The sequence below is a fragment of the Lottia gigantea genome (assembly GCF_000327385.1).
Source record: "Lottia gigantea unplaced genomic scaffold LOTGIsca_31, whole genome shotgun sequence".
Lineage (NCBI taxonomy): Eukaryota > Metazoa > Mollusca > Gastropoda > Lottiidae > Lottia > Lottia gigantea.
Genome location: NW_008709027.1, coordinates 211837 through 225194, shown reverse-complemented (window position 1 = coordinate 225194; position 13358 = coordinate 211837). Strand labels below are relative to the sequence as shown.

The 13358-nt window shown below is 34.1% G+C and overlaps 1 protein-coding gene across 1 annotated transcript; it reads left to right on the top strand.

Annotated features, from left to right (window-relative positions):
* Window positions 1-307: 307 nt before the first annotated feature.
* LOTGIDRAFT_161772 (hypothetical protein) lies at window positions 308-11959 on the top strand (the record flags this gene model as incomplete). Its single annotated transcript, XM_009057677.1, has 13 exons — window positions 308-355; window positions 5008-5139; window positions 5416-5599; window positions 6356-6456; window positions 6608-6675; window positions 8012-8062; window positions 8462-8607; window positions 9237-9372; window positions 9542-9668; window positions 9947-10042; window positions 10236-10369; window positions 11407-11522; window positions 11901-11959. 13 exons carry the CDS (start codon window positions 308-310, stop codon window positions 11957-11959), a joined length of 1398 nt encoding a protein of 465 aa, XP_009055925.1.
* Window positions 11960-13358: the final 1399 nt, after the last annotated feature.

Here is a 13358-nt window from a genome sequence, read left to right as displayed (position 1 = left end):
TGGGTGATTAAAAACAATCATACCAAGTTTCGTCGAAATCGACAATCTTGTAGAGTGGTTACGAGCAATTGTGGATGGACGGACCAACGGATGAATCAACCGACGCACGGACATGAGTGGTGCTAATAAATTTCATGTGGATAGGACGTAATATAAAACAGATGTGTGAATTTGTACTGATTGGATCGTCACGCAATGATGTTAATATGTAGGGTGGCTTGATGAATTAACCAATAAGAAGCCATTTAGCAATTAGGTCATTGTTTCCATCTAATTTCTGGTAAACAAACCACAAACCGAAAACAAAATGGATGCAGGTATCTGTAAAAAGGCAAAAGTTGATGATGGATTGCAAGTAAGTAATGGCAACTCACTATACGCATCTTGAATTCACTACCATTTTGTTTACTGTCATATTGGTTACATGATATACATTCTTTCCAATGCCATGTGTTAATTATAGATGTAGAGTACAGTATGTTACGATCGATCGATTTCATCACCGCACTATTTAATAAGGCTACACACCAATAATGTCAACAGGAGAAATTTGTTGTGCAGCGTTTCTATCATAGAATATGTTGAATGCTTAACATGTCCAGGTACATACCTGGCCTACAACAGCAGTAACCATTGCATGGATTAGTCCTGATATTGGATTGATATGCGATATAATTTTATATATCTTGCCATGTTACAAACTTAACATATGTGATCTAAACTGAAATCTAAAAATCTGAAAAGTCGTCAAGGTAGAAAAAAAATTACATTGAAGTCGTCTAAGTAGATTTTAAAAAACTGAGATGTTGTCCAATACATGTGTATGTTAAAATATTTACATTTCTAATATCACCTTTTCTTTAAACCAGTTACACCAGCTGGCGTTTAATATTCGATAACCTGTAGTTTGCCATGTCATAATACTGCATATTAATTTATCTCTAAACAAAACAAGGACTCGTTGTTGTTTCTTAAAAAATTGTGGAAAATAAAAATAACCGCTTATATAAAATAATGAAGTTGTAATCATAAAATATCCAAATTTTAATATAAATTAAACGTGGTCTCAACAGCATTATTTGAGGCAAAACGCATTTTACCTTGCCTCAAACAGACATGAATGGCATATCATTTAGTTTGTCACGTGATGAATTGCATTTACACACCAATAATGCTGTTTAGATCAGCTCTTAAATGGTTAAATACAATATTTTCCATTTAGAAATACTGTATCAGGGATTGCAGACACCAAATTTAAGCATTTACAGGCCACATCTTTTAAATCAAAATTTAAGTGTTTGTAATCTCAATTTCTGAACCTCCAAAACGAAAATAGATTAAACTCTATCTCTTAATTGCGACAGATTGGTCCAATTCAAGAACACACATGTTGTGAATCGTTGATTGAAATTTAACTGACCTAACCAAGCCATTACAATTGACCATGAGAAAGGGTTTTTGTCCGTTAATAAAACCGAAATCCGGAACAGAGATACAAAATAATTTCTCAGATAATACGACAGCGATAAGAGATCAGTTCTTGGAATAACAGATAACACCACTTTATTATGTGAAAGCCGCCTCGACTTTGTCAACCGAATCAACATATTTCATCAAATCGTCTACGTACATGCTTTTCTTAACAGTTGAAATTAATTCACTATTCCGTCATTTCGATTTGATTCAGCACAATGTTTGATACATATTTTATTTTACTCTTGGAGAGGATATGGTCTTCAAATATAGTATGTTTAAGCATTCTATACTCTTCAATGGGTCCGTTTAAATCATGATCTTTAAACCATAGAAAACAGAAACGTTGCAATCAGCCATTATGACACACTCATGCAAAGACCGCTTTCACCTTTTCGGGTTTAAGCGAATGGAAAACGGAATGGTGGGACGGATACCACACTTTATACTTTAAATTTAAATCGGGTTTCAGTTTGACCCTTTTTCTAAATAGTCTTATATACCAATTTTGTATTTTTCATATAGACCGGTACGTCGAATAAACCGTTTCTTCAGACTGTTTAGTCTACCCATGACAACTGGTTTGGTGCATGATCAGTTACGCCGTTGTTGACCTCTTCACCAACATGCCAAAGAAGAATCCTTAGCAACCCCAGCACAGTATCAAACATAATATTATCAACACCAAACTCCCAACAGATAGTTTCATACCAGGTCCTAAAAGACACCAAACCCCAACAGAATAACCTCAGCACAGCAGAACGCCGAGTCATAAAAGAACTTTGCGACGACAACACCATCTCCCACCCATCCCATACTGCCCAGTACATTCATGCTGGTTCCAACCATCCCGCCTAAACCAAAGCAAGCATCATTTCCACCTTTACCATAAGAGCCAACTCCATTTGCAGTCAAGAACACCTCGCAGATGAAATCAACCACCTCAAAGCATTCTTTACCACCACCAACCAATACTCTCACCACCTCATCGATAACATCATCAGCAGGACCATCAATAATACTGAAACTCAAACCCCAAAGAATCGTCCATCATAATCCATATTTAACAGCTATAAGTTCATTTTCCCTACCATATCCACACTCCAATGAGATGTTTGGGTTTTGCTTGACTCCAATCAGAAGAGTCACTTACTTCAGACTCCCAACAAATCGCCAATAGAAATGTTCCGAAAGTGATAACAAGGCTTCAAATCTCCTGAATTACAGTTTTGAATATTGGCAAATCCTTGCTTCTAACTATTTCGCAGTCCCAAAGAAACACGCAGGTTTTAATAAAGACCCTGTCATATATTTTCATTTTACAAGGAACCCCTTAACAAATTCTTTTCTCGCGAGCCCCAGTTGCAACAGTTGGAGAAGGGCGATTTGTAGAAACATATATATCATTCTTTCTAAACAAATAAAAGTCAGCTTCATGTAATAGCGTATAATATTATGATTCCTATCACGTCTATTCCGCATTTAAAGTTTCGTTTACAGGTTTTAGAGGAGTATCCATAATTTAAACATTTTAAACACAATCAGCTTTCATTTGCAAACTTACCACGATCCTGAGACGAAAGGTTAGAAAATGAATTACACTTCCAAACAAAATGCAACTCTACAATAGTCACATTTCCAAATTAAAGTTAGATTGTCTCCTTTACTATATTACCTATTTTGGTTTTTACTTTACGCAGTCACCAACGTTGATGCAGGTCTTAGAGTAGTAACAGTCTTAGTCTTTGGCCTGATCGAATGTTTACCAGCACTATGTGCATTGAATTTCTCGTCGAATTTAGCATGTACTTTTAAAATTACGAAAACGTCATTGAATTTTGGTTTCGTATCACTCTGGATCTTATGACCAGCTCGTTCAATCCACTTACCCTTTAGAAACGTAGATAATTTGAGTGAAAATTCAATCAAGGTCTTCGAATGATTCAAATCAGACAAATAATCCGAACCCATTCCTACAAGAAGTCTCTAAATTCCGCTCAAATTCCAATAATTTAGTACCATCAGCCACTTAAACATCAGGCACATTTCGTAATTTCTGAGTAGTAATTTCATGTGGAGATCCAAAAAGCTCTCTCAAAGTTTCTTAAGTCGTACAATGCGCTTCATTAGGTGGTAAACTCGCACAACTTTTGTTGTATTATTGTAATATTGTAGAATCGCCCAGAGCTTGACCTTCAAGGCACGATACGATATTATGTAAACAAGAGGAATAATTCAAAAGATTTCTGTTGAACGTTTAATATTCCAATTTAGAAGTCGTCATGGCTTCTCAAAGTTCGGCCATCACATTTTCTATATTGATAGGCTTAATTTGTTTTACATTTGGCATTGAAGCATGTTCATACTAATTATGAATAAAAACAGTAACAGGTACATTGTTTTTCATTCATTTGCTGTAGGAGCATAGTTAATATTGCTTCATTGATGGACCAGATTACAAAACTATCGCTATATGGGTCAAATTCGAAACATTATGACTAACTTATGGGTTATTATAAACAGACGTTACATTTGCAAAATTATGATCAATATTATGACTGACAAGAGGATTAAATTCTAATGAAAATCATAAATACATGATAGAACAGGCACTGTAACATTTTCAACGACAGATATAGAATTTCCAGGAACATTTTTCACATTGACAGTCTCTGACAACAGTTACCGATTCACTTCAAGGGGCTTGGGTTGATTTAAATTCATCAAATCTTAAATTTAATTCTTAGCTAAGATTTTCAAACTAGTTTCAGCTTGTTCTTCTTCGTGTTGTACATCTACAAGTTTTTCTTCTTCTTGTAACAATTCTTTTTGTCTCTATATATGACGAAGTTTTCTATAGCTATCTCGTATTGTCTTTTCAAATTCTTCACAGAAAATTCAGCGTTTTTAAGTTTGATTTATACATCACAATGTCCGATAGGTTAAATTTAACAATACATCATGCAGTTATAAAATTTATTGACACATTGTCAGCAAAATTACCAAAATATCATAAAAATTTTTTTTTTAGCCTTTTCGTGAAATGAACAATTCACTAGCCACTTCATGAAATGACTAGGTTTTTCAGGCTTTTCGTTATAGGTGTTATGGAAGATACTCTCCTATAGAAGCACTGGCCTAGGTCACAGCTAGAGACTATGGATTTCAACATAAAAACTATTTCAATTCCAACAGAATATGTTTTACTGAAGATTATTCATAGATTATTACTTCTGGAGAGATTACAAGAAAAAATATATTCAACAAATTGCAAACTTAAAAACAGTGGATCTCGAATTATGCGACCATATCGCGTTTTTCACCACGTGTGTCAGATCGCCAAACCTTGGCGTTTGTTTTGAACATGTCCAAGATAAACGCCATGGCTCGGCGAATAGTGGCGACAATTACACGATGCCATGTTTATGGCGACCTTAACATGCTCTAAGCCAATTTTCCGTCGCAGTAGCAGCGCAGTAAGAACGCTTTTCCGATGTGACGGGGCCTTAATATAGCGTTTGATTCTATTTCTAGTTAACTAAAGATATTGGAAGTGGTGCTCCTGTATATTTAGAAGAAGTACAAGACACAGAAGGCAGTACTACTCTCTTGTTTTCTCTAACAGAAAAAGTTGGAGCTCTAGCCGAAGCTTTATCGATATTTGATGTGAGTGGTTGCTTAATCGATCTTAACCTCTAGTGTTAAGAATCATAGTCACATTCGAATGTCTGCGATATAACTTGAAAGATATGAATATTCAACAAAACGAAAACTAATTAGCCTATTTTGCTGTTATAGTGCTTTCGTTATAAGAGGTCGTCTGTCTTTGAAGAAATCATATTAGTTCAGGGCTGGGTTGAAAAGAATCACAACTATGTATAACATAGATTAAAACATTCATTTATTAAACGACTCTTTATCTTTGCATCCTTCTGGTTACAGACTCATCGAGTAAATCTACATCATATTGAGTCTCGACCATCAGTAGAAGATAGTGAAAATTATCAGTTCTTTGTCGCATGTGATAATCAGAGAGGTGGTCTGAAAGAAGCAATAGTTGCTTTGAAACAGAAATGTAAAGATTTGACCATTTTATCACGTAACCCTGGGGAACAGAAGAATGAAGGTACAAAACTGTTTTTATAAATGATTTGTAGTAGGCTACACTGAACGTGAACGAAAACTGTGTAACACAAAACTCGAAGCTCGAAGAATCAGACACAGGAACCCGTACATATGTTTTTGCTTTAAGTCCAAGTCCAAATCTTGGTTGAAGTTTATGTCATGTAGCCTACTTATTAAGTTTTCGGGGTCATTTTGAAGTTTTATTTTTTCTTCTCATTATTATTTTCATTTCAATCTAAGATTACAAATTGGGATTACGGGTAGTAATTCCATTATTCTGATTTGTTGACATATCCAGTCTTTGTCTTTTTTTACGAATATGACATAATTTCCGAACAAAATCGAGTTAATTCAACATGATTGATTTTTGCTTATACTGAAATCTTTCGCCAATCCATTTCCTTGAACCCCAATCTAATCATTTTCGGAAACGATGCAACCTTTGCCTAGAAGCTTGTTTTACCACTGCACTTTTGCCAATCTCTGTTGCCGTCGATATATTGAGCGCGTGAAATAAGGCTAGAAGGACTATTTATCATGTCGATAGTGGTCCATGAAAGTAAATATACTTTGTAATGTACATTTTCTTTCCAACTCAAGTAAAGAAGTCCAGAATTAATTTTTACAATGACATGTTTGCATTAGACTAAGGTCCTCAGAATACTTCTTAGCTTTCTTTTTTTGCACAAAAAAGATCAATTGTAGCTACCTTCTGTCTCCTAAAGATTGTTGATAAATGCGTGTAATTTAATGTCAGTCTTTACTCTAGTACCATGGTTTCCGAGGAAAATTGCTGATTTAGATAGATTTGCTAACCAAATATTGAGTTATGGTTCAGAACTGGATTCAGATCACCCTGTAAGTTTCTTCATATATTTTTTTGGAAGCATCAACTTAAAATACAAATAAACTCCTTATCACAAAAACAATCGTCAGGTAGGGGAAATATGTTTTTCAAAAGGGGAGAGAAAATCACCAAATCTTTTACACCATTTTTAATCACTTGCAGGGTTTTACAGATTCAGTTTACAGAGCAAGAAGAAAGGAGTTTGCTGATATTGCCTTTCATTATAAACAGTAAGTATTCTTTATTGCAAAAATACTGCTTCTTGCTAAATACGATACTCTGAGAAAAGAATATATCACTTCTACCATTTTTATGTTTACTAAGAACGCGGGAGTCTTATTAGCCATAAATACCGATTGCCTTTTACTTGATATAGTTCGTCATAAATTTATATATATTTTTCGACATTATGTAAGCGATGATTTTGCGATGCCGTTGCCTATAATAGAACGCTAAATCTTATTTTACTATTCTGATACCATATTATTAATTATTGGTGTCCGTATTATAAGGTGTGTCATATTTGTTGTTATGTACACTATATACACTATATTCTTTTTGTACAACTATTAATTGATGTCGTTGTGGGGTGTTCCCACTTTCCCGGCAGATTATCCGGATTAAATTTTCCTAATCCAGATTAGTTGGTTTATACGGATTAGTCGGATTAGGGCAGATAAAATTCTACTAATGAGCTGATAGTTTCATTTTATTAATTTTACAAGCCAACAAGATGGGAGGCGGCATCTCCATATTCCATCATTGTCTTGCTGTTATTCTGAAGACAGACTTTCAGGCGGTCAAGTTCATGCTCCAATTGGCGATACTGTCTCTTCTTGGGGCGTTTCTTACCACCAGACTGGAGCTGACTAATGGTCACTTCGGTCATTGCTTGCTCAGCTTTTATCAGGGTGATGAATCTGAAGATCTTCGGTCACATAGTCAGCAAACTTTGCAATTGAAGGATCTTCCATGTTAGCGGCTTCAAGGGCATTGAACCAGTATTCTTCGATATGTTCAGTTCTAAGTAGAGGTAGGGCAGATGCTCTCCTCACGAATAAGTTCACATCTTGGTTGTTTACAAAGGCACTTTGCAAACCACAATTTTGGAAATTGCGCCAAACTGCCTGTCGATAGTGAAAGAGTTCACAGTCAAAGTCTCGAAGTCAGTGAAAATGGTTCTTGGTCTAAGGTGCAGGTTGCGGATCCCAGCCTTCTGTTGGAGGATGATTTTGACATGTGAACTTGTATCACTAATATTCACTTTCACTTAAGTGAACATGGTTTATATCAGCTCATTAGTAGAATTTTATCTGCCCTAATCCGTTTAACCCAACTAATCCGAATTAGAAAAAATTAGAAAATCTGTCGGGAAAGTGGGAACAAACCGTCGTTGTGTCATATTTTGTTGTCTTAATGATATGTTGCCATTTTAGATGAGTATCTCTGTTCAACCAGTCGAAGCTAATGACTAGTATGGTAGCTCTTAATCATTTATATAAAAAATTCCTTCTTGCTTTTTTTGGTAACATAAGTGTACATGATAAGTTTGTTTACATTTTTCAGTGGACAACCTATTCCTCGAGTTGAATATACCCAAGATGAGATTAAAACATGGTCAGTATACATCTTTTCTCTTTTTATGACTGATTTGCAAAAATTTTATTACATGAGAGAAATTTTTTTCTTTTTGTACTTTGGGTGCTCTATATGGAACTTTCGTTTCAAAACCACCGGAAACCTAATTTTGTGATTTTACACCGAATATTCTTTCTACTATTTTTACATGCGACTTGATGTTGGATTACCTGAAGAACTTACTTATTGCATTATCACTTGATATGCACCACTGAAGAAGAACCTTACGCCTGGGGCAGTTTATGTGAACTTATTCTTTGATTGTGGAAGCTCTCACTTTTCATGTAGTATATACGTTATGCTTCCATCTTTATTACCACTTTCTTTACTTTTTACGAGTTTCCCTTTGAACTCGACATGGACTGAATTGCGTTGCAGGGGAACTATCTTCAATGAATTAACCAAACTATACCCTACGCGTGCCTGTCGTGAATATAATCATGTTTTCCCACTACTTGTTGATAACTGTGGTTTTAGAGAGGATAACATACCCCAACTAGAAGATATTTCAGAGTTTCTAAAAGGTAATAACAGTATTTATATCCTTGAACCATGATTCAGAAAAGGACTGCGGACGCGTTTTTTGTCGTTTGTTGGTTTATAATGGTCAAATTTGCATTAAAATTACTAAGTCTTATGACCCAAGCTTTTTGCACTCATCTTACATTCTACATGGTTCAGCAAATTTTATGTCCCTATAGAATGAATGAACAGTAATGGAGTACTTTGTACTAACCATACCTATTCATAAAAAAGCTGCAAAAGATATGTTACAAAATTACAGGCCTATTTCTATACTTCCTACTATTTCAAACATATTTGAAAAATCACTTATTTCCTCAACAAATCTCTGACTTCGCTCGCATATCAATTAGGATCTTTATTAGATATACCTTTATGTAGCGTCATCAACACGTTAATACCCTTTTCTACAGTTTTCGTTTCATTGGATTCATTGCCTTGTTGTATGTAAATATTGTGTATTATAGTTTTGTATGTGTGTAATTTATTTATTTTTGTATTTGTGTATTTCATAATTTTGTATGTGTGTGTTTTATCGTATTTGTACGAGTAGTTTAGGAGGATACCAGGGAAGATTTGCTTTAAACTGATTTTCCTGTCAAATAAAGTATTATTATTATTATTATTCCAGATTGTACAGGATTTTCATTGAGACCAGTAGCTGGACTGCTGTCATCTCGAGATTTCTTGGCTGGACTTGCATTTCGTGTATTTCATTCTACCCAATATATTCGTCATGGATCTAAACCAATGTATACACCAGAACCGTGAGTAATACTAACATTTCAATGTTCTAGAGTTGATTTGCAATACAAATGAAGCGGTCACAGAAATACCCTCAATAGATATGTAAACTTTTATCTAATGAATCCATTGACAATGATGAATAATTAAATGTTTATCTAAATGACATACAAACTATTTTTTTATTTTCAGTGATATTTGTCACGAATTGTTAGGACATGCCCCTTTATTGGCTGATCCAGCTTTCGCTCAATTTTCTCAAGAAATCGGTTTGGCTAGTCTTGGGGCTCCGGAGGACTATATTCAAAACCTGGCTACTGTAAGTTCACATCTAAAATATAACATTGAAAAAGTCGTCATCGCTACTTCATTTTGCACTTCACAAAACTTATAGCAGCACATCAATGAGTGTTATACAAGAAGAAATGATATATTTTTTACCACGATGTTATTAGCTTCGCCCATTATTCCCCAGATACAATAATTATTACTCTCTAATGCCTGGTAGTCATGGATCCTAAATTATCTATATCAACTTTGCTCAATTTAATATTAGATTAGATACCAACCCTACATAAATCTATCTTGCTTTTTCAGCTATTCTGGTTTACTGTTGAATTTGGTCTCTGTCGACAAGAAGGACAACTGAAAGCTTATGGAGCTGGTCTCTTATCGTCTTTTGGAGAACTTCAGGTTAGGTATGTTTATAATAATGCTGTTGTTATCCTTACATTTATATAATGGGGATAAACAGTTAAATATTTTGATGCTTTTACGATCCATTCAGTTCGAATTTCAGATTTCATTTTAAAAGCACAATTCGACAGCAAAGAAGATATATTGATCAAAATAAATAAATAATTCATTTTTTCTTGATGTTTTTTAGTACTGTATCTCTGATAAACCTGAGAAAAGGGAATTTGATCCAACAATTACAGCTGAACAGAAATATCCAGTAACTGAATACCAACCAGTGTACTTTGTTGCTGACAGCTTTGAATCAGCTAAAGTAAAATTAAGGTGAGAGAAATATCTCAATTATTAAGATAGCTTGCCAGGCAAGGTAATATACGCCCACTGGCAGCTTTGATTTTGAATAAAAATATTTAGCAGTACAGTAACAATCATCAGTATGAAATATTCAACCTTCAGTCATACACGTCTTTTGAACTCTTGAGGTTGATACTGAATAATATTGAGTATGAGTTATTGCCCATTTTCTTGAAAACGTGTTCAATTTTTAGCTCGTGAAAACTCTAGAAGGCGAATATTCAATCTTCGGTACTGAATAATACAAGTTTGAAAGCGTTTTAAAGAACGAGGTCAATAACTCCTATGAAACATATTTCGATTTTTTTTTATTTCGATAGGGTTCATCCATGGGTGATAATAAACAATTTCACCAAGTTTCATCAAAATCTGTCAATAATTGAGACTTCTAGAATGTTTACAAGCTAGAAATTGAACGATATTCAAGAACAATAACTCATACCAAATATTTTTTTTGATTTTCTGATTTTCAATAGGGTTCATCCTTGGATGATAACAAACACTCATGCAAAGTTTCGTCAAAATCCATCAAGAATTGTGTCTTCTAGAGTGTTTACGAGCTTAAAAATTGAACGCGTTTTCACGAACAAGGGCAATAACTTATAATAAATATTTTTCGATTCGTCTGATTTTCAATAGTGTTCATGAATCCTTGGGTGATTACGAACACTCACACCTGGTTTTGTCAAAATCCGTCAAGAATTGTGTCTTGTAGAGTGTTTACGAGCAATTGTGGACGGACGGACCGACGGACATGGGTGACGGCAATATACAATATTTCATGTGGGCGTATAAAAATTGTTAATTATAAGGAGATATATCACAATTTATAGGGAAAGAGTTTAATCTTACCTCTAAAATACGACTTCTAGATTTTGCTTCATTATAAGCTTACAGCAGCTGATAAAGGACGAGTGAATTGTATTCTTCACATAGTCAATAGCTGACAAATTTTCCTGATTTTATCATGCTTTGGTTTGACTGAAATTTTTCTTCAAATAATTCAGAAATTATGCATGTACCATTCCAAGAGCATTTAGTGTACGTTATAACCCATATACACAGAATGTTGATGTCATCAATAATAAACAACAAATTGTCAACCTTACCAAAGTAATCAAGGGTACGTTTACCTTTTTGTTTGAGTCTTGTCTTTTAAATAGTTGCTGATACAGCTGATATAGCGCTCCAGTTATCTGTATCAAGTATAAATCAAATAAAAAGTACGGGTACAACTGACGAAACTGAGATTTTAGTTAAGTGGTTATGACATTTTTCCGGAAATATCTACACTAGAGAATGTTAATAATGATCTAGAAACTTAAACTATCGTCACTTTCACTGGTAGATTATCGATATGAAATGTTCGTCTGAAAAGGCATATATATATCTGAAATTGAGCTCATCTTCTTGTAAACTGTTTAACGACGGTTGATATCTTGGATGAGATAGAATTTGGAAAAGTTCTTCCAACGAAATTCTCAAATTTGTTTGATTTTAGGTGATATAGACTTGTTGGAGGAAGCTCTTGTGAAGTGTAGAAATATTCCTGCACATTAAAGTTCACAATATTAACTGGTTTGGGGGTTTTAAATGTTATTATTTGGTATTTTATTATTACCTATTTTATTTTTTTATTTAAAAAATTGGTTCCATTGAAATTTATCATTCTTCAATAGTTCTATCGTTTTAGTTAAAGCTTTTTATCTTGCTGAATATTATAACCTATCGTCAACTTATTCTAAAAAATTTGAAATAAAAATTTGATAAAAATGTATTTTATTTATACTATTTCTGCAAATCATCAACCAATCAAGTCAGCAGCAAAAATTCATTTTATATATCATAATATGCATGATTCTAGTTCAATGTAAATATTTTGTAAGCAGTGGTGACTCCAGCCAAATGCAGAAGCACTCTATGGATTTTCTGAGGTGTTTTGAAATTTCTTAGAAATGAAGCGGGGGTAATAAATGCACCTTCCTTGTTCCCCATTGGCACCGCTTCTGTCAGCAAGGTTTGTAGTTTGTGATAGTCGGTTGATTTTGACTCTGACCTCTAACAAGCTTTTTGACCGCTGTTGGAATATGAAATCTGAAAGAATAAGTGCAATGTTTTTATATTCGGATGAACATAATTATATTGAGCCTCATATTGTGTTGAAACATGGATCCTAAATTACACACTTTTGGGGTGCCTCGTCTGCTCGTCAATTATCTATAAGAGTTCAGGTATGACTGTGAGTCATCAAGTATTGACTTAGTACTGTATTGGGCATGGGAAATAAAATAAAATAAGATATAGAATAAATTTTATATAGAAGTTTGTACCCCATGAAACGATAGTCAATGGACCACTGGCAGCAATAATCATATTTGCACGATATTTTTGCATTCCACTATTTCCTTGTATTAATAAACAATCGACACCAAAATGAAGTACGTTGTTGCCCAACAATAATCTACAATCATCGAGATGTGAATTTCGTCTTTATATAGGTTCATTATTAAATGATTTTAAAATGCTTGCAGAACACAGTAACTTATTGAAGCATTGACCTTTGGAAGAGTTCGTTTTATATTGTTTAATGCAGACGAGCGTATTTGTTCGTCCAATCGATTAAGATAGCTTGATTTTAAATAAAAATATTTAGCAGTACAGAAACAATTCATAGTATTAAATATTCAACCTTCAAACATACACTTCTTTTGAACTTTTTGAGGCGATACTGGATAATATTACCAAGTTTCATCAAAATCTGTCAAGACTTGGGCCTTCTAGGGTGTTTACAGACTAAAACTTGAACGCGTTTTTAAGAACAGCGGCAAAATTTTTTTCGATTTTTTTTATTTTGATTAGGGTTCATCTTTGGGTGATTACATACACTCACAATTTCGTCAAATTCAATCAAGAGTTGTGACTTCTAGAGCGTTTACGAGCTAAAAATTGAAAGCGTTTT